Here is a 23,569-nt window from a genome sequence, read left to right on the forward strand (position 1 = left end):
CAGGTGTCCCAGATGCAAAAATTCTTATCAAAATATTAGCAAATGAAATTAAGATATGAAAAGAACTATATGCCATGACCAAATAGGTTTTATGCCAGGATGCAAGGCTGGTTCAATGGCTGAAAAGCCATAAATGTAATCCAACATGTTAACAGGCTAGAAGAGAGCAATCACATGATCATATCAGTTGAAGCAGAAAAATCATTTGATAAGGCTCAACATACATTTATGATAAAAACCCTTAGAAAACTAGAAATTAGGACAATTTCCTCAATTTGATAAATACATCTACAGAAAAACCTATGGCCAACATCATACTCAATGGGGGAAAGACCAAATGCTTTTCTCTTAACATCAAGAACAAGTAGAGGGGAGGGGGGTGGGAGGATGGGTTAGCCTGGTGGTGGGTACTGAGGAGGGCACATTCTGCATGGAGCACAGGGTGTTATGCACAAACAATGAATCATGGAACACTTCATCTAAAACTAATGATGTAATGTATGGGGGTTAACATAAGAATAAATAAAAAGAAAACAAAAGGCAAAAAAAAAAAGAATATTTGCTCTCACCTTTGCTGTTCAACATAGTACTGGAAATTCTAGCCAGTGCCATAAGGCAAGAAAAGGAAATAAAAGGCCTAACAGAAAAAGAATAAACAAAGCTTCTCTTCACACAAAAATCTGTAGATGATTATTTATAGCAGCTCTATTTGTAATAGCTCCAAACCGGAAACAACTAATATGTCACTCAATAGGTAAATGATTGAATCCACACCATGATATATTACTCAGCAATAAATAGGAATGAACTATTGATACCTACAATAGCTTGGGTGGATCTCAAGGTCATCATGTTGTGTGAAAAAAGCCGATCTCACTGGTCACATAGTTACCCATTTACTTGATTCCATTTTGGGAGTATTCTAGAAATAACAGGATTACAGAGATGGAAAACAGATGAGTGGTTGCCAGGGATTGGGGATGGAGGAAAGAAAGATGTGTATAAGGGGATAGCTTGAGGAATACCTTTGTGGTGATGAAATAGTTCTGTATCTTGATTGCAGCAGTGGTCACATGTGTGATAAAATTGGCATAGAACTATACACACCTGTACCAATGTCAAATTATTGGTTTTCATGTTGTACTATAATTATATTGATGCAGCTATTGGAGAAAACTTGGTGAAGAGTACAAGGATTTCTCTGTACTATATTTGCAACTTCTTGTGACTTTATAAAAAGTTCAAAATAAAGAGTTAAAAATAATTTTAACTATATAAAATAGGACCATATATAATAACTATAAGCATAGGGTTATGAAAAAAGGAAAAAAAATACATGGAGTCATGTTGGCAAGAAATGTTCCACCAAATTAAAAAAAAATCTACTAAATGGAGAAGAACATTTTAGAATTTTATACCCAACTTCAATTCATTCCTAGGTGATTAATAGTAATCTTAATGTTAGGATGATATAAAATACATAGATACTAACATAGATAATATTAACTTAAATGATGCTTAACTGACAGATGCTGCTTTTTGTATTTATATGTATACAGTATGCTGTATATATATATACTTACATATATATATATACATATACATACACACAGTTAAATTCTTCTAACAGTCTTATGTAGGCACTATGCTTATGCTCACTTTAGAGGTGAGGAAACTAAGCCAGTGGGAAGGTGGGAAAATCAGTAGAGAAAGTGGCGTAAGAATATCCAGTCAGGCTTTGCTCTAAGGACGGGTATGGCTCAGGCCCAGACCACCTACTGACCCTGATATAGAAAATCCACTGCATTTGCATTGAAGAGAGTATTCCTCCTAGCTTTGTGCTCAGAGATCTTAGCGATTTGGAAAGTGAGGAGCTGAGTAATGGCCAAGTTTGAGGGAATCCAGAGTGCTTGCTCAGGATTAATTAAAAGTCTGTGTAAGATTACGTCTCTTGAATTCTATTTCTGGATGGGTTTATATCAATCCTCAGTCAGCTCTCCGGAGGGGAGGGTATTCCACAGCATATAAATATTAAAACATCTCTTTAAGATGTTGGATATTAATGAGTACTAACATTCAAACTATTTGTTACTGCCCTTTCTCATCCCACTGATTATTTATTGTTTGAAAAGGTAAATATAGGAAAGCAATTGACCTAACAATGGCCTATTCCTGATTACACATTGCATTAAATATAGAACTTATAAAGAGGGCACTTTGGAATCTGTCTTTAACATCGGCAGAGACTGTGTAATGAAAAGGTATGTGGCTTAGCCTAATAGATTAATGCAAACCACAGGTCACAAGAGGCCTGGAGTAAGTGTGGTAGATCAACACAAATCTAGCACTACTACAGAGAAGTTGGTCAAAACCCAAGGATTCTGATATGTCCTTGTACCTCCATAGTCTTGAGTAAGGTGCTTTGCACATGATAGGCATCTACTATTCTTTTAATGGAATGAATGAACGAATGAATAAATGAGGGACAGTAGGATGTCTGGCAGGTAAGGAGCAACACGCATGCTTTTTGCACATGTTTAGTGGCTTCCACCATTTTCTACTGTAATCTATAGTGACAAATGCATTTTGCATCATGTCCCAGTACTCAGCTACATGTATACCTTTTGTAGATATGCACATATGTATGTTTTACATACACATAGCATCTTATTAAAAATTATTAAATAATTCTTATTATAATCTAGGTAATGATCTTTTCTACCTTATTTTCTTAAAAAAATGTTGATGGAGCTCACTACACTGTTTTCAAGATGTACTTATAGGTTACAACCTGCAGTTTGAAAAAAACCTAGCATAGGTGGAAGCTCACACATGGGTTTTGGAGTCATATCTGGGTTGGAATCCTGGCTCTGATCACTTACTACTTGTGGCACCATAGGCAAGTTTCTTAATTTTTCTGAGCTTCCAGTTTCTCATAGGTTATCTACATTTGTCACCCTGGAAGCTGACAACTTAGGCAGACACAACTTTAGCATAATCCCAAGAGTAGGGCTCTCAGAAGATGGAAAAGAAAAAAAAAAATAACGAGAACATCGAGTTTTAATAGATACCTACTCTACAGGATTTCTTTTGCCTCTCTAAAGCCCCATTTCAAGGGTTCCCTGCTGCTCTTGAGCTAGACACCAATTATTTTATCTTAGATGATATGGCCTCTAAGAATATGGCTTATGTTGACCTTCATTTCTTGCCTACAGCTGGCTTAATTTATGTACCACACTCCAGATCTTCTGATATATGCAATTACTACCCTAAATGCACCATGTTTTCTCTTTGGGTCTTTGCACATGCTCTTCTGCCTGCACAACTGATTTCTGCTTGTTCTTTAGGTCAGAATATATATTCCTTCAAAGAGCCTTGTTTGACCACCCAGATCTGCATTCAGTGCCCTGTCAGGAGCTCCTACAGCATCTTTGGCTTACCCTTATTACAGCATGCCACCATTAATATTCCAAAATATCAGCTGTATCCCTCAGGAGGACAGAGACTGTATTCAGTTCTATTCTCTTTGTGTTATTTATATGTCTAAAGAAATTCTGCACACTTCCTCCCACCTCCTCTTTGTAAACTGGATAAGTTAGATAAATATACCTTAAGGATCAGGTCATTTGTTTGAAAAACAGTCCAGTCAGTTCTTAAATGACAGCTTTAGGAAATCAGAGTAATCCTTTGGCAAGCACTCCTCAAACATGTCCACTTACTACCAGTAGGGCTGAAGATGGCAAGGGGGTGGAGGTCTTGCAGATGGATGGTCACTAAGTACCAACCCTCCTTGTCTAGCTCATGTATAATAGAGGAGAAGGTTATCTACATTTGTCACCCTGGAAGCTGACAACTTAGGCAGACACAAGTCTAGCATAATCCCAAGAGTAGGGCTCTCAGAAGACGGAAAAGAAAAAAATTAATGAGAACATCAAGTTTTAAAGAGTGGGGATGGAAGAAAGTAGAGTTAATGGTATATCAGTTATTATTAGCACTTATCTGGTCATAGAGATGGTTTCATTAAGAGATTTCTCATTATTGTTTAAAAGTCACTTAAAAATTGATGGTAATATGTTCTAAGAAAAAAAAAAACTGATTGCTTTGTTCAACTGATGAATTTTAACTCTCTATGGAAATGGCATTTATCACTGGGATTCCCAAACTGAAATGAGATCACGTTGGCTCTGTTTGTAGAAACTAAAAACATATCTCCAAGTCATCACTGTTAAACTTCCTACACACAGCCTAGCAAAACTGTGAGTCAGACGTGAGAGCAGAAAGCCATTAAACTGAAGTAGAAATAAAAGGAACAATCACTAGAGAGAGAGTGGGGACACATACCAACAGAGGCATGAACAGTGAATGACAGAGTCGTGCCTCAATGAGGTGCCAAATCTCTGAAATCAAGAAACTAGGTATCAATTATCCTGCATTGCCCAAATAGCACAAGATATTTTCACACCCAGCTGTTCACACAGCTAGGTGGCTAGGAAGCTTTCCTATTAACACTTTTTCTATCCTTCATCACCCTTATCTTAGAATTTTCCAAAACATACTTTTCAGTGGTCATTAAAACTAAGAATGTATGTCCTCCACCTGCTTTACTTAAGTGATATTAGAAGTTACTCAGACTGAAATATTTCTGTCTCAGCTATGAAAGAGGGTCTACATAATAAGGATAGCCTCCCACAGGAAGTTAATAATATATTTGAACAGAGTGCTATGTAGCATTAATCTATAACTTTTGCATTATTAATGGAAGTGAAAACAAAAGAAGACAAGTCATCTAGAGGTAATCTATTTGTGGTGGATGCCATAGGATGGCTCCCTACAAGCTACTTGCAACTCCTTTCTCCCTTGTCTTTGTTTAGTGAAGATGAAATACTATTTCTCAATACCCTCTTGCACCTAGAAGAGACTTTTAAATATAGTTTTTGCCAGGGAGAAGTTGTTAGGGTCTTCTGTGAGATTTTTTTCAAAGGGATGGACTTGACTGGAGTATTTATCCCTTTCTCCTTGGAAAGTGGACCCAAAGCCTAGAGTTGCAACAGGTTTCTTGGAATCATGATGTAACGTGAAAAAACAGTCTAACTACTGGGGAAAGCAGAGGAGAAAAATGAAAAGAGGTCACTTAATGAGGCCCAAACCACCTAAATTCTTAAAAGGGTGAGACAAATATATAGGTTGGGATTTTGGTTGTTTACAGCCAAATAGGGTATGATTTGACACACTACTGTTAATGACAGCTCTTCTGGGACTCACAGAAAATTGGGCTAGTTCATCCTATGGACTGTGCATGAGCTCGAGCCTGAACCAAATGGAGATTCAAGGGGCAGGAAGACAGCGTTAGTTCTGATGACAAGTTTAGGGACATCTAATGAGGTAGGAATGGTTTTTAACGAGCAATCGACAGAGTAGGTAAATGTGTAATAACTGTGCTTTTCACATATATAGATGATATGATTGATATAAAAGAATCTGAACTGTTTTCTAGTTTTCATGCCTTTTAAACCCTCATTTTCTTTTCTGTTTCTACCTTCTAATTCTTATGATTGAAATATACCAGCAAGAGTTTGGGCTAGAATTAGGAATTAACCATCAACTATGTGACCATGAAACAGAATCTAACAGGTTCCCAAACCCATGATTTTAAGGGTCAGCAGCTAAATATAATCAATAGCCTTCCCAAATAGTTGTATTTAGTTCAGTAACTTTCTTAATACTTAGCCCAATAATATATAATATTGTCCAATAATACATAGTCTAATGACCTTCCTAAATTGTTACAGTCAATTTTTATTGAACTAGGCACTGGGATAATTTCATTTATTCTACAAACAATCCATAGGAAATAGGGTATACTCTTGTCCCCATTTTACAGTGAGGAAACTGAGGCTTCGAAAAATTAATATATTTGAGCCAACTACTTAGAAAGAGTAATCCACAGTCTCTGGTCTTTCCCAAATTAAATGCATATGCAATTTCATAATTTTTATAATATGTCTTTTATATACCTCTATTCTAATGGAACACATTATACTGTAATTATTTGTTTATGAGGTAGTTTTCTCTGTTAGACTGAGTTCCTTGAGGGTAAGGACAGTTTCTAAACTTCTTTGTATGATCTGTGGAATACAACTCAATGGAAGTTTCCTACAAACATGGATGAATACCTGCTGGGAATCAAGGTTTCTTAACAGGGATACTGAGGAGCTGTCTGCTGTTGGCCACCTTAATTTCACAGCTGTAGTATGTAAGTCAGTAAGTATTTGATAAGCAGATATTAAGTGCCTAGTATTATACTGGACCACAGAAAGTCTTATTTTGCATAATTAAGTCTAAATGGACACATTATTTGTGAATATCAGGAAGAGAAAAAGGCTACAGGATTCACCAAGAACAAGTAATTCCCTTTCTTCTAGATTGGTAAATCAATGGTTTCTCACAAAAACAGTGTACCTTAATATCACTAAAGTATTTGACAAAGTCTTCCACAATGTTTACAGATGAACTGGAGAATGCACACTAAATAACAGTAGACTGGATTGATAGTTAACTGAACATCCCAAAAAGTGTTGATTAATAGAGGTCTTGAGTGATGAGTTGCAGGGATTATACTTGACATTGATCAACGATCTTATCAATGGCATGGATGAGTCCATAATGATTAAATATGAGGATGGTATAAACCTAGGAAGGATAGCTAATATATTAGAGGACAAAAATCAATACTTTAAAATATCTTTATTGGCTACAACAATGGGCTAAACCTAACAAGCAAATATTTAACTCGGATAAAGAGAATATCCTATGTTTAAAGAGATAATTGTAAAAATATAGGATTTTGCACAATATATTTGGGAATATTTGGCTTGATAGTAACTCAAAATTGATAGCAACAAAACAGAGCTTTTAGTTAAAAAGTACAGTATACATCAATAATGACAGCTGACATAAAAATTAAGGCAGCATTAATAAGTATAACAAATTAAGATCAAAAGATTTGCAAGAGTCTCATTGATTCTCTATGCCTTTTTTTCACACTATATCTGAAATATGGTGTCCAGTTCTCCATGCCATGCAACAGAAGGCAATCATAAACTCAATAGACTTGAGCATATTCAGAATATGGCTACCACGAAGGCTACAGGTATGGGTTATAATTTAAATGATTAGGACTGCTAGAGAAGGTAGAAACTAAAAACACATCTCCAAGTGCTTTACTTAAGTGATATTAGAAGTTATAGCTGTACTAAATGAATGATTTCTGTACTAATACTAAATAAATGATTATACTTCTCAAGGTTATGTGCTTGTTTTCTTCATCTTTGTAAGGTCAGGTCTAAACATAGAGCCTGGTACATATTTGGAGTTCAGTAAACATTTGTTAATGAAGGTGATCATAGCAATCACCTCAAATATCCAAAGGAAGGGCTACTAATGAGGCTTAGATTCTGTGTCCAGGTAGGTCAATCCAGGATCTATAGTAAATGTTACATGGAGACAGCATTTGGGTGGATACAAAGTGAGCCCCTCTGTACCAATTAGAATAATCTGAAAGTAAAAAGGGATGTCTCATGAATTCTTGTCACTGTAAGTATGCCAACACGGGTTAAATGACATCCTGTGAGGGATTTTGTGGAGAAGATGCCTCTGATGGATGGGATGTGAGACTCGACCCCCTAAAGTCTCAATCAGCTCTAAGATTCTGTCAAATGATTCATTCGTTCATTCCAAAAATATTTATTGAGTACGGACTGCTCTAGGAACTGAGGAGATAATGATGAACAAAAGCATACAAGGTCCCTATCCCTGTGGATCCTGAAGTGGAAACCAGTGGTCTCTAAAATGGGCTGTGTGCACATTTGAGGGGAGAAAGAAAATAGAACTATTACCACAGCTTAAAAAGTCTCATTCTCTTACTAACTTCTGTATTTTACAATATGATCTATAATGCATATAATATCATGAGTAAGGTAAGTAAGTGTATGTCACTTACAATCAAAGGCATATATTTTGGGGAGTTAACACCCGAAAGCATTTTCACAGTTAGGGTATGTGATCAAATATATTTGGCGACCTCTAGTAAAGAATGTCAAGTCATCATGTGAGTGAATGCAAAACTGCAGCCATGTCAAGTGCTACACACACCTTCTATTCCCCCTAGTTGGGACTGTTCTAAAGTCTTCATGTTCTTATGCTGTGGGAGCCCTTTAATTGCTGGGGTTGCAGTGACAAATGAGCACATTCTACCATAAGTAGCTGTCATATTTGAATCCTGGGAGAACCAGCACCACGAGAATCCAGTCCTATGATTCTGTCATAGAGATAGGGATTGGTTTTAGCCACCATCATTTACAGAGGAATCCTTTATAAGCCAGCTTTTTCTTAGAAAGCCTGCAGATTCAGGGCCAAGCCTCGAGAAGCAGGGAGTTAAGAGGCAGAAATTAGTTGTTTCTGTTAGGAAGCCACTGTGGGCCACACATATGACATGTCCCTGTGACACAGAGATACATGGACAGATAGAGATTTGTTCTATATAGAGATACCAAAAAATGAAAAATGCAAAATTGTATTTGACCATTATAACATGTAAGGCTATTATGATAATCCTTCTTTAGCAAATAAGGAGGTGAGGATAAATGGCCATTTCATGGTAGGCTGAAGGCCAGGATTATGTGTCACATTAGTGAGCCCTTCCTTAATTAACCCCAATCCTGCCCCACATCTCAGGATAAAGTCCAAACTCCCCATCAAAGCCTGCCAAAGCTATATCTTCTGCTTTTTGCCCAGCTCTTGGACTCTCCCATTTTTATTTCTGGCCATTTACTCTCTCACTCAGGTTTCTATTTTACTGAGCTTCTTATAGTTCCACTAACACACCATGCTTTCTCTCACCCCCATGCCATTCTCTGTGCCTCCCACCCCCAGCTCCAGCTGCACCAGGCACCCTATGCTTCCCATATAAAGCACTTTTCGCACTGTGTTCTCACTACCTGTTTGCATCTTTGTAGCCTCCAGTGGACTGAAAGCTCCAGAGAAAGGTACCCATCTCCCTCCTTGTTCCCCAATGAGCTCTGCACTGAACTCATGTCCTGGCACTCAGTAGATTCAATAAATGTTTATTGAATTATATGCATGAAGATGAAAAATGGCATCTCAGAAAAGTCAACTTACTGAAAGTCATGCAGTAATGTCTGGAAGAGGACTGAACCTAGGTCAGCCTCATTCCAAAGTCCAAGATTTAACCTGCCATTCGCATGTTGGGAGCCAAATGGATGCCAATCCACCTATCTGGGTACTAGTTCCCTTAACTAGGAAATGAGAGTATGGGTCTATATAATGCTGTAGTGTAAGGAAAAGATTGTATAACATAAAAGGAATCTAGAATAAAGTCCTTACTCCATGCTATGTGACGTTGGGCAAGTCACTCAAACTTCTCTGGGCCTCAGTTTCTTTAATAATATGAAAAGGCTATTCTGGATGGTCTCTGAATTCTCTTTTTAACTCTGAAACACAGTTGACCCTTGAACAACACTAGCTTGAGCTGCACAGTTCCACTTATACACAGACTTTTTTTTTTTATAAATACAGCACAGTACTATAAATGTATTTTCTCTTCTTTATGATTGTCCTAACATTTTTTTCCTGTAGCTTACTTTATTGTAAGAATACAGTATATAATACATATAAAATACAAAATATGTGTTAATTGATTGTTTGTGTCATTGGTAAGGCTTCTTGGTCAACAGTAGGCTATTAGTAGTTAAGTTTTTAGGGAGTTAAAAGTTATACGCAAGTTTTCTACGAGCGGATGTGGGGGTCAGTGCTCCTAACCCCTGTATTGTTCAAGGGTCAACTGTACTATTATGTAAGGAACTTCAAAGTTGCAACCTCTTCCATCCTGTAACAACAATGCTCTCTTTATCACCAAGCTTGCTAAGTTCTTACCACTTGATCAATTCTCCTCACATTGCAATTTCCCTCTGCTCCTATCTAGCTACTGAAATTGTTCTCTCTAAATTAGTTGAAGACCTCTTAGTGGCTATATCCTAAATCCTCCTTTTATTTCCCTTTCTATTGGCCTCCCTGAAGTATTTGAAAGCCTCACCTCTGTGGCTCTGCTAAAGTTTTTGGCTATTTCTTATTTTTTTTTCCTGTATCCAATGCCACTCTCTTATTCCAGGCCCTTCCCATCTTTCAATACTGTAATCATATCTTAATTTGTCTTATAGTCTAATTATCTTCCTCTTTGTCTGCCATCAAACTGGCAAAGCTATTTTTCCCCAAATACAAGACTATCAGCTCATTCCCCAATTATGACACTTTGATGGCTCCCAGTGTCCATGGGATTAGCCAATATATAAATAAATGCCGATTGCACACATCTTCAACTCATCCTCTGGAGCCCAGGGTAGACACCATGATTTCAGTATAACTTCAGAACTCTTCTTAGCACAGATTTCCAGACAGCTACTACCAATCAATATATAAGAACATAAGACGGAACCTCTTCCTTCATAATATGGCTCTAACCATCTTTCCAGACACATTTCCTATTCCTATTACTTTCTTTCCCATCCACACTCCATGTTCTGGATGCTTCAGAGCTTCCCCAACATGCCATGCTGTTTCAGCCCACTTTACCCTTGTATATGCTAATTATACCATAAGGAAAACAATTTTTCTACCAGATCTGGTCAATATTTACTAATCCCTCTAGAGCCAGTCCAAATTCTGCTCCCTTTTGAAGATCCTTCCTGATCAGCAGAGTTAGAAAAATTTCTTTTTCTTCTGTTTACATTATATTGCAACGATCTATTTCCATATGTGTCGATCCCCTTCTAACTAGAATACAACTTTCTCTGGACTGGGGCCACTTCTTAATCACCTTTGTATCTTCCCTAGAACTTACTACAGTAGCTAGAACACAGTAGGTGCCAAATGAGTGTTTGCTGAATGAAAGACCAAACAGATGACAAAATGAATGACATGCCTCTAATTGTACATAGGGTAGGCTTGGAACTCATGGTTCCTGCTTACAGACACCACGTGAGATATGCCCACAGCAACACTCCTCTTAGACTCACCTTGTTCCCAGGCATACCAGGCAAGTTGAGAATTTCATGATAAAGGACAGTAATAATATTAACAATGATGATGAGCGAGCGCTTATGGTGTGCTGAGACAAAACCTGCTCATTTTAAGACTTAAAGAACAAGGAGCAGAATGATCTTCAAATATAATGAAAGAGAAGAACAGAATAGAGATAATTCTGGCATAAAGAGTCATACTTTGATCTATTACCCAAAAAATATGACAAGTGACTAAAACTCCACTGAAGACAGAGCTTCAGACCATTTATTAATACAATGGGAGCCAAAGGAAAGACGATCACTTATACCTCTGTCTGGGCTGGGGAGTAAATAACATTTTTTTTTTATATCATTCTATACTGGCTACAGTGAACATAACCCTAAGAAATTTCTTTACTGGGCAAATCTACATGGGCGAAAATTATCTTAGGATAGAGTCTCCTCCTGTTCCAAAGAATAACCATAGGATCTGGAAAAACAAAATAAGCGTTAGGTGACAAAAATTTAGAAAGTGATAGTGCTGATTGTTGTATGCTCCTTTTAGAGGCTTACAATGCATGTTAGCATATTGGGGATATGAAGACTGCAGTAAGAAAACCTGCTCGGTGGGGCATAATCCAGAATTCTCCATATGCATTTGGCCAGTGAACTTTTTTTTTTAAATAGAATGTCTTGTGTTTATTTCCATGGAATTAGTACAGGGAATTATTGGCTTTGGAGGTTCCTAGAAACAGTCCCTCTGTGCTGGGATTCTAGCAGTGGGCATGTGCAAAGGGGATTGCTATGAAGACCTGTCTGATTTAGGGAAAATAAGATTGGCTTTGGTCTGGGCCAGAAGAGACTCATGAGTGGTATTATCATATACATGATAAGAATTCAACCCTAGATGAAGGCTTAGAAGAAAAGGCCAACTCTTAATCAGTCGTTTGAATTAACCGTTTAGTTATTGGGGCTGTCTCACACAGTCATAGGAATTTATATTTTCATTTTATGCCAAAGAAAAACTTGACCATCTTTCTTTAATACTATCAACCTGGAAGCTTGACAGTAAGGATTAAAAATTGCTCCTTCCTTCCCACTTGGTTATTGGAAAGGCTCTGAAAGGTAATCAGTCTTGTGAAGCTACACTTTACAGTCTGCATAAAAATGCCATGATTTCCCTTCCTCTCCCCAACCTAATTGAAAGTGCATAATATCACCCAGCTGGGGAAATGTAAATGGTAAGCGGATGCAATGTATCATGCTAGCTCACAAAAGCTGGTTACTACTAGGGACTGGGTGGTTGTCAAGACCAAAAGAAATCTGGAAAACAAGTCTTTTTTTCATCTAGAATGAGAGCTCTTTGTGCCTGCCACCCTTCCCCCTCACCTCCTCCCTCCAGAATTCAAGCTGCAGCCAGATTAAGCCAAGGTCAGTCAACTCATTCCTTGCGTGTGTAATTCCAGGGGTCACCTAACAACGTATATTGACTAAAACTCTCTTATATCAGCCTTTCAAGAGATGAGACATTTTATTTGTGGCAGGAGGTGGGGTTGAAATCATTTTGTTCCCTACCTACTTCAAAGGTACTGACAGATGGTCTTATTATCTCTTTCCTTAGCTGCTAAGCCTAAAGATCCTTGGCCTTGTCACCTCTTATCTTTCTCTACTTCATCAAACTCCTATTGCCAAGATTATCTCCTTTTCTACCTCTGATAATCCATGAACATCTATACAGGATCACATTTTCCTTGAGTGTAAAATCCCAACCTTGCTTTTCAAGGTCCTCTGCACCTCTGTAGCTCTCTGTAATTCCAGCTCCATTATACCCACGTAGAAGCCACCATTCTCTGACTCCTCACCTCCCAGTGTCACGACATCTTCTCAAATAAGTCTTTCACAGTAGGACTTGTAGGAGAAAGGACATTATTCCTTCAAAGTCTTCATCATTAGTCCTCCGCCACAATATCGCTTCAAAAACTGCTCCCTGTTGCACCATGACCTCAACGACTACCATTCATTCATGCCACCTTATGACTGGTTTTTTGTTTTATTTTTGATGGCTGATACGTTACAGGTGGGTCAAAGCCTAGCTCTTACCAAGGGGACTATCTCATTTCAGTTTTAATAGATTAAAAGGATATATTTTTATCGGCTTCAGCAGGAGAGATGACTTGAAACTTACGGAATTAAAGCCATATTTGTCTTTCAATAAGTTATATTACCTGTCAACTGGCACTGGCGGATGATATGGTTTGTTGACCTTGGCATAGAGACCCTCTAAGTGGTCTCTCTCGGGAGAGAGACGACGGCCATCCCGATGGTAACCCAGGGGTCCAGCCCGAGGTGGAGATGGTGACCTATAGACACTTGCTGATGTACACGGTTCCCGGAAGTGGTTCACTCTGGCATAGTTGGGGTCCATTTCATCATCGTCCATATCATGCAGTGATCCAGCTGCACCAGTAGCATAATCAATAAGACCTCTTGCCTGCTTTTCCCTTAGCTCCTGATGTTTTGCTCCAATCCTGAAAAAAATGTAGAACAGGTAGCAGAGACATATGTGAATTTTATGTGGTAATACAATGACAGACTCTCCTGAATCTATGTTGATTTCTCCTAGCCAGTCACTTAGCTGTTACTCTCCTGTTAACCCAAGATCACACCATACAGAGATGCCAATGGCATATCAGTGGGGTTAATTTTATATCTCTGACCTTTATTTGTTAGGGGGTCTTGACTTTCATAGCAATGGAATATGTATTTTGACATCTTGCCCACAGATGACTGTGCTGACTGCAGAGTCAGAGGCTGATATTTATTAACGTTCCCTTCCTACAAATGGATGTGCCTGTGGGAACAGTTAGTATGGAAGATAATATGGAAGTCTTCCTTGGGAGAGGGATGTATGTTAAAGAGCCCATCAGAATCACATACTTTGGCTAAGATTTCACTATTTGGTACCCTGGAGTTCTAGTGTATTCTTTTAAAGGAAAGAGCTTGCAAAATTGATTTAAATATGAAAAAGAAATACAGAGGCTTTCTGGTCACTGGAAGCAGTGGGATCCGAGGTAATTTATGAGAGACTAAGTTTTTTGGTTACACAAATGGGGATCATGGTGTCTCATTAGATAGGGGCTAGGGACAGAGTAAAATAGTGAAGAAATTAATAGGCTCCTGACAGAGATGAATTAGCACATATAAGTGAATTAACCATTACTGGCAGAACTCCACGGCGCTCAAGCCTTAAGTGATATTACAAAATGCTACTGCTAATCAGTGTACTCTGTAGACTGCTGGGAATGCGAGCAGGAAATATACCTAGGTGGATTCCAAATCCATCTGAATTTTAAGAATTTGACATTTAATCTGGAAAGTGTTGTATCAGCTCTCCTAAATTCTCAGTTAAGTGTTAAAATGGAAAGGTCACTGTGGCACCTTATTGGACAATGGTGATGTGATGGTGTCAGGAGGTGTTCTGTGCTAATGAGGAAAGAAGTAACCTTACATCACTGGGCAAACAGGGTGCACTCTGAGAGAAGCCAGGCAATGCTGGCTCTGGCAGCCAGAGGAAGAACTCAGGAGAGGATGAGGACAAGCCTGAATCCTGGGCTCTGAGAATACAAGAGGGTTGTGGGCCAGAAGTGAAAGATCTGTACATGCCTGGATACATGTATAGAGACCTTGGATGAATTAAAAAAACAAAAACTGAACTCTCTCAGTACCTTCTCCCCTTCAAGCAAAAACAGCTATTTTTGCACAAGGCAACTAGCTTTATTTTACAGAACATCAAACTCTTTGTAAAAATCTTTAAAAGCCATCATCTTTATCTTTCAAGGTATTTCCTCTTTTGCCAGAATGGCTTTTTTTTTTTTTTTAAGTGGAGAGAAGGAAGGGGGGAAAAAGCATGAAGAAGAAGGTATAGGACAAAAATCCAGCATCTATCCCCAAGTCACAAAAGATGAAAATAAATGCCAGGATACATTATTGCATATCTCTTTGACTAAATCAAATCATGTATCCTACACATAAGTAATTAGAAGAATTTATATTTTTGTAAAGAGGAGCTTGAATCTCCAAGGGATTTTGAATGAAGATGAAAGGAAGATTACACGGTAGGGTACCTGTTAAGAAGCCCTGCCTGTCCCCGTTCAGTGCACATTAGTCCTAGATGCACGGATGTTTGTTTTGAATAATTTTTTATAAAGAAGATAACTTGCTCTCTTCTGCAACAAAACCGTCCTTTCAGGGACAGTGCAGACTGGATTATCAGAGAACGCTCACTGCACTACAATGATAGGGATGGATTTCCATGGCAAAGAGAGCGCAGGACACCAATAAAGTCAGGGGGTGGGATTCTATGTGGTTACTATGCCTCCTCAGTGCGATGCCTTCATGAGAAATCATTCAGCAGAAAGATGAACATCTCGTGGTTGCTGCATAAAGCTACACTTGTGCATTAATGAAAGAAGAAAACACCAAGCCTGGTTTTTAAAAGTCACAGAAATAGAACACCGGTATCTGTGCTCCTTATCTCATCACTTCTCTGTTTTAGAGGTTTTCTCATTAATTAGGCTTGCTGGGTATGCAAAGATTCTCAGATGAAAAGTACTCTGTGTATGCAAAGCAGTATTTTATCTTGTATTTTTTTCTTTCTAAAACAAAACTAAATTTCTCCTTGATCTTCTCTGCACCACTGAGTGTTTCAGTAACTTATTTCATATTAATCACTCAGTAGGTGAAATAGTAATTTCTCTGAACCGTCATTATTATGCCATATATCAGAGTCTCTCCATGTGGGGGAGGACAAGGCAATCTGAAAAGGGGTGTATGGAGGCAGAAGAGACTCTCTCCGGAGAGAAATGTTGAGAAAATAGATTTTTTTGTTTTTGGTAGCTCTGACTTCTCTTTGCCCCAATTCAGTGTGAGAATTCTAATTGTTTAGAGTCCTTTCCACTTCAAGGTCTTCTTATCACTGGGAACTCAACCTGTTAAAATACCTATCTTTCAAAATAGCTCTTGACAATATATCTTTTTTACTGGATGGTACCACCAGCTTCCCCATTCTCCCCAGCACAATTTCTTCTCTCTCTTTCCTTACAAAAGCATTGTCGTTTCTTTTTTTCCATTATAACTCTTGGATATCTTCTTTTATTTCCATTTCTTTAGACAAACTCTAGTATTTAGGCATCATATTGCCTAGCTGTGCATTGTCCAATACGGTGGCCACTAGCCACATGATGCTGTATACATTTAAATTAAAATTAATTACAGTTAAATAAAATGTAAAATTCAGCTTCTCAGTGTCACAAATCACATTTCAAATGCTCAGTAGCCACACGTGGCTCATGACTACTATATCAGACAATGCAGATAGATATAGACTACTTCCATCATTGAAGAAAGTTCTATTGGATTGTGCTGGCCTAGATTATTCTAACATTTTTTGGTATGTCACCTTGTGCCACTTTAATCTATACCTTAAAAGGCTGTTGGATAATCTTCCCCAAAGAACATTTACATCATATCTGTCAGATCAAGGATTTCTAACAAGAGATTGTAGTAAATGATGGAGTAAGAGTATGGTTACTCTACTTCCTCCCTCAAACTCTAAATGGACAAACAATTGAGAAATTGGGAAGACAAAATTCCATCTACACAATGGAATTAGCAAATGACCATAAATCTTACACCATGCAATGAAATTTGGACTCAACCCAAAAGGGGGAGTTCATTAAGAGTTGATACATGCCTACGTCTCTAGCAAGGTATACATTTCACGGAAAGTAGGATCAAGATTACAGAAAATAAACTTGTATTAAGAAAACAATAGTTTGAAGGCAGGTTTAGGATACTTTGGAATTGTGGGGTAAATCCCTGTGAGGTTCCAACTTAAGACTGGAGGAGAGGTGGAGCTAGAAGAGAGATATTTCCTCTGACAGATATAGTTCCTCCTCCGCTGAAGAAACTTCTTGGAGTAAAAGGAGAGAAGAGAAAAGAAGCTCCAACCTATTTTGTAGCTGAAAGGCAGAATTAGCAGAGCAGAGATAAACAAACACAAACTCATCAAAATAAAACCAATAATCTAAGAGGCTTCACTAAGCAAAGCTGATCTCTTTCAGCGTGATCTGCTCTCCCAAAATGGAAAACCATGGAAAACAAGCCCCCAGGGTGTGCACCCAGCAGATGTAGCAAGAAGATATTTTGAAAGAACATACGGATTTGAAGTTGCTGGTGACCTTAGATCTCTACATCCTCCATGTCCTCTAGCACAGATTTAAAAAAAAATTTTTAAACACTATATAACATGAAATTAATTTAATGGGTCATAACAAGCACTCGAAAAATTAAATACAATAAAAGAGAAAAATATTAGGGGTTATTGCACATAGTATGCATACATTTTGTTTTGAGAAGGAGAAAAATCAAGTCATCTAAAAATTCAGGCTAGCCTCAAACATAAATAAAGCCAAAAGAAGAATATTCTCAAACATTTCAGGGAATAGAGCTTGTTGACCCACTGTGAAAAACTACTTAACAATTAAAAGCAGTCAACCAAAAATTGAATCAAAATGAGGAATTCAACTTAATAAGGCTGTGGAATGACAGGTGTGAAGGTGAGAGGTACCTTAACCTTAGGATAAAGGTTAAACGTTTGTAGCAACATAGTTATGGAAAAACATAAATATGATAAACTCTGACAATATAAAAATAATAATCATTAGTGAAAATCAGAAACCAATAAGGATGTGTAGGAGAAAGCATTAACATTCAATTGTATTCATTACCTCACCTTATAGAGCAGGCATTGGTAGTGACTGTTGAAAGTTGATAAAGCAGGAAACAGAGGGTATAGTATATTAAATATTACTACAGAAAAGCTACTAAAAAAACAAATTATCAGAGAGAAATGTATGAAATAAAACTCCAACCATATAGAAAATAGAAAACAGGGGGTGCCTGGGTGGCTCAGTCAGTTAAGCTGGACTTTGGTTCAGGTCATGATCTCAGGGTTGTGAGGTCGAGCCCTGTGTCAGGCTGTATGCTCAGTGGGGAGTCTGCTTGGGATTCTCTCTCTCCCTCTCCCTTTGCCCCTTTTCCTGGTCTCTCTCTCTCTCAAATAAATAAAAATCTTTAAAAAAGATAGAAAGCAGAAGCAGCAAAAAAGTAACATAAAATCAGATGGCCAGATTTATCTTTTATGACAATAAATGAAAATGAAATAAATGTCTTTATTGTAACTAAAGAATCCCAGATAAGATAAAAAAGAAAAACATACTATATGATATTGAAATAGTGAAAAAATGATGAATAGCCTAAACGTGCAGTAATAGGGGACTAGAAAGCCATATGGTACAGCTAAAAAATACAGCCATCCTATTCCCACACTAAAAGGAAATAACATACACATATGGGCCAAGAAAGAGATAGATATTTGTATGATGTATTACATATTCTTGCATATGCATAGAAAATGTCTGAAAGGATACAAAAAGATTCAAAACGGTGATGACCTCTTGAAAGTGGAATTGGAGGTACACTATTTGAATTCTTATATCATATATTTTTAGGATAATTTAAAAAATTTCAAAAATATAGAACAGTCCCTTACAACTACATATTGACTATTACAGTGAATCAAAACTTAAAAAAAAAAAATTAAACAGGCAATAGCAGGCAGCCTTTGTCTTGGAAACCTGATTTTTCATGATTCCATTATCGACTCAGTTGTGACAATTTTCTTCAAATTACTGTTCATTGAACATTTGTTTGGTCCCTTTCAAAACAACTGCTTTTGCCTAGAGTACCCATTCTCCATTTATCAAATATTTGACTAGATTTCTAGAATAAAGATTTAACTTTACTCATTTAAAATGCATTTTAAGCAATTTCACAGCTCCATATTGATCTCAACAATTCTCCTATTCAACCCATGTATTCAGTAAATTCTCTATTAATCTCTAATTTTTATATATTACTTTGTAAAACAAAAACATTTTTTATTTATTTCTCCAGAACTAGACTACAAGCTCCTTGAGGGTTATGTGAGTTTTCTTTCTGTTAATTCTGGCTACTCGATTTATTCACTCATACTGATATTATATTGTATAGTAGAAGGAAAAAAAGAAAAATTCTCAGTCCCTGACTCACTATTAGGGAGGTATAAACATGTAACTACAACTCAATGGGAAGACAAAGATACTACCTGTACAAAGGGTCAGAGTCAATTCAGCCTAGGGCTGTTGAGGGAGAATCATGAAGGTGGTGCCACATGAACTGGGTTTTGAAGGAACTTGTCCACCTGTTCCAGGAGGATGGAAGAGATGTAGAAACGGTATGAGACACTCCAGTCAGAAGGAGGGACACAAGCAAAGGGGCATGGGAGTGCATGATTTACTTAATGCTGGGGTGCAAGTCCGGTGTGGTAGAACAGAATGGTTGAGTCACCCACCTACAGCTCCCCCGCAAAAGAAACACATTTTGTAAAAGTTATTGGCAGATTTCTGTAAGGTTTGTGTAAGATAAATTTAATACTGAAAGTTTTGTTGTACCTTTTTTCATTTGTTTGTTTACCCTTCCATTATAAAACAAAACAAAGATATAGAAATACGTGCAAAACCTATCTATGGATCCAAGAGCGGCTACGAAGCAAACATGTCTGTAACTATCACTCAGGGCAAGAAATAGAACTTTGCAGGATACCCCAGAAAGTCTCCAGGGGGGTCTCTCTCCTTTGCAACCACCTCTATATTTCTATATTATATATGTATCTCCTTTCTTCCACATTAAGAATCCTGCTCCTCAAGACACAGGGAATGCTAGAATTAAATATCCTATGATTACAACTTGCTCTACTCTGTATTACATAGATAACAGCTTCAAAATAGTAATACCAAATACTACCACTCACAAAATGATTATTAAAGAATTAAACTCCTGTTTGCATATACTCTTCCTGTCATCCCTCCATTTTTGTAGTTGTATTATACCTACATTGTTAAACATATCGCAGCTCCATGCCAGAATTCAGTTCCACTCTCATTTAATCTGAGCACTACAAGTAACCATATATTTAATATGTTAAAATAAAATAAATATATATTTAATAAAGACCAACAGTCCTAATGTCAATGAATATGCAGTCATCTACTAGATTCCTCAGGAAGAGTTCATGGGACAGTGTTTCTTCAATTGATAACAGTATGTCTTTTATACTTGACAGCCACTTTTGCTGAATATAAATATAAATATCCCCTTGGATATTTAAAATATGTGACACCATTTTTTTATGACAAAATGTTGCTGTTGAAAAGCAGGATGATAACCTAATTTTATTTCTCTTATAAATTACTTATAGTAACTTACCCTTTTTGCTTATCTCATCAAATTCTTTTCTTTAAAGTCCAGTAATCTTACTTAGAAAAGTTATTCTGGCTTGATAACACTTTTGATAAACAAATTAAGTATATTTTTTGAACAGGGCAATATTCTTGAATTATAGTTTTTATTATTAATGTTGTAGGATACAAGTTGCATATAGAAAAGTCAATTGTATTTCTATGTACTAGTAGTGAATGGTTAGACAACAAAATCAAGAGAATGATACCATTTAAAATAGGATTAAAGAACATTACAAATTTAGGAATAAATTTAACAAAAGATGTACACTTCCTCTACCCTGAAGACAATAAAATACTCCTGAGGGAAGTTAAAGTTCTAAATAAATGGAGAATTCTAGCTTGCTTGTGGATCAGAAAAGTCAATATTGCAAGATGTCATTTCATCCAAATGAACAGATCAATGTCATTCCAATCAAACTCCTCTCAGGTTTATTTTCCAAAAATTAGCAATGTGATTTTAAAATTGATTTGGAAAGTGAAGGGCAAAGAATAGCCAAAATAATTTTGAAAAATAAGAATAAAGTTGGAAGATTTATACTACTAGCTTTAAGACTTACTATAAATCTTCAGTAATCAAGGCAAAGACTAGACAAGTAGATGAATGGAATAGAAGACAGAATCCAGTAATATACCCACACATATTTGGTGAAGGGATTTATAACAAACATGCCAAAACATTTTGATTTAGAAGGGAGAATCTCTTCAACAAGTGGTGCTGGAAAATACATAAGGGAAATCCACAAGGGAAACAAGAACTTTGGTTCTTACATTCTACCATAACAAAAATCAATTCAAGATGGAAGACTGGCCTGAACTAAAGTCTACAATAAAGCTACTAGAACAAAATAAAGGAGAATATTTTCAGCCTTGGGGTAGGCAAATAGTTCCTAGAGAGGACAGGGAAAGTATGGATCATAAAAGAAAAAATTATTAAGTTGAACTTCACCAAAATTAAAACCTTCTCATTAAAAAGCATCAAGAAAAGCCGCCTGGGTGGACCAGTCATTAAGCGTCTGCCTTTGGCTCGGGTCATGATCCCAGGGTCCTGGGATCAAGCCCCACATCGGGCTCCCTGCTCAGCGGGGAGCCTGCTTCTCCCTCTCCTACTCCCCCTGCTTGTATTCCTGCTCTCGCTATCTCTCTCTTTCTCTGTCAAATAAATAAAATCTTAAAAAAAAAAAGCATCAGGAAAATGACAGTCAAATGAGAGAAAACATTTGTAACACACATATCAAATGAAGGATTTGTATGAAAAAATCCTAAAAAAATCCTTGCAACTTAGTAACAAAAAGAAAAATGACTCAGTTAGAACTGGGCAAAAGATTTAAACAGATACTTTACAAGGGAAGATCTAGAAATGACCAATAAGCAAATATAAACATTCTGAACATTATAAGTCATCAGGGAAATGCAAATTAAAACCATAATGAAATACTCTTATCAAAATGAAGAAGAATGACAAGACCAAATGCTGGAAAGGATGGGGAGCATCCAGAACTTTCAGACACTGCTGCTGGAAATATGAAATAATGCTATCCCTTTGGGAAAAGGTCTGGGAGCTCCTTATAAAACTAGACATGCACCAAAGCTATGACCTAGCAATTCACCTCTCAGATACTTACACAAGAGAAACAACAGAGGCCCACAAAAATCCTTGAAGAATGTTTAGTAGCGGCCTTATTCATCATAGCAAGAAATGGAAATAAGATGTCCATCAGGAGGAGAATGGATAACCAAACAACAGTATATTCATATAACAGAATATAAATCAGCAGCAGTGACAAAAAAAAATAAGCTACTGAAATAACAACAGGGGTGAATCTCAAAATTATCATGCTCAGTGAGAGAAGCTGAACACACACACACAAACTTACATGATTCAAATTATAAGAAATTCTAGATTAGGCAAAACAATCCTGTGGTGATAGAAATCAGATCGGTTACTTCCTGGAGTGGAGGGTGTACTGAATGGGGAAAAGCAGGGGGATGAGAATGGGAAACATTCCTGAGGGATAGAAATATTCTGTATCTCGATATACATTCATCAAAATAGAATATATTCTTCTGTTTATATGAGACCTAAATATTTCACTGTATGCAAATTATATTTCAATTAAAAAAAACTTAAAACAGAAAACAAATATTAAAGCAAAAAATGCCAATGATGCTATTTATACCTTTTAAAATACACGTGATAGAATCTAACAAATTAGGAGCAATCAATTCTAAGTTTACTTATATATCATTCTTTCCTTTTTAAATACATTACCTAGAAGTAATTGTTATAACAAATTAAGACAATGGGTGTGATTGCTGGGAAAATATTTTAAATATTTTAAATATTTTAAATATATTTTAAATATATTAAATACATCCTCTTTTCAAGCAATTTGAAAACTTCTGAAGTACCAATTTATAAGGCAGCTATTGATTTTGATTAAGTACACATTATTCTTATTGATCCATAAACACATCCTCTAAAGACCAGACAACTTGTTTTAAGTCTATTAAAAGTTTCTGTATTCATCATTCGATAAAGATTTGTTGGGCACCTACATGTTTTAAGTTTTGATCTTGATGCTGAGATTGAGCAGTGCATAGAAATCCTTGTCTTTGTAGAATTTATACTCTAGTCAGGGGAGGTGGAAACAGACAACAAATTAACTAGGTAAAATAAAAAATGATGTCAGATGGCAGTATGCACTATAGAGGAAAATAGAACAGGCAAAGGTGCTAGAGTGTTGGGGGTAGAGTGGGAGGGTTATACTTCTAAATATGTGGTAAGGTAATATGTGGGAATATTAATTAAAGGCTTGAGGAGGAGGCTAAAATGCTCACAGATAACTGGGGAAGTATATTTCAGGCAGCGTGGATAGCAAGTACAAAGGCCCTGAGGCAGGCAAGTGTCAAAAACAGCAAGGAGGCCAGTGTGAGGGGGTGAGAAGTCAGAGGGCCAGAGAGGAAATTAGGGCCTAGCTCATGTAGGGCCTTGAGGTCCACGCTAAAGATCTGGGTTTTTACTCTCAGCGAGGTGGGAAGCCAATGGGAGGTTTTAAGCAATGAAGCAATCTGATCTGACTTACACATTAAAGG

At 37.0% G+C, this 23,569-nt stretch overlaps 1 protein-coding gene across 2 annotated transcripts in view; it reads right to left on the bottom strand.

Annotated features, from left to right (window-relative positions):
- Nucleotides 1–23,569, bottom strand: part of PARD3B (par-3 family cell polarity regulator beta) — a 995,632-nt gene that overhangs the window by 140,454 nt on the left and 831,609 nt on the right. For both annotated transcript variants that reach the window (XM_035007317.1, XM_035007318.1), the window contains exon 20: nucleotides 13,301–13,603. In XM_035007317.1, coding sequence (XP_034863208.1) covers nucleotides 13,301–13,603 — 303 coding nt within the window. The remainder of the gene's footprint in view (nucleotides 1–13,300; nucleotides 13,604–23,569) is intronic.

The sequence above is a fragment of the Mirounga leonina genome, unplaced genomic scaffold (assembly GCF_011800145.1).
Source record: "Mirounga leonina isolate KUSES-001 unplaced genomic scaffold, KU_Mleo_1.0 Mir_151, whole genome shotgun sequence".
Taxonomy (NCBI): domain Eukaryota; kingdom Metazoa; phylum Chordata; class Mammalia; order Carnivora; family Phocidae; genus Mirounga; species Mirounga leonina.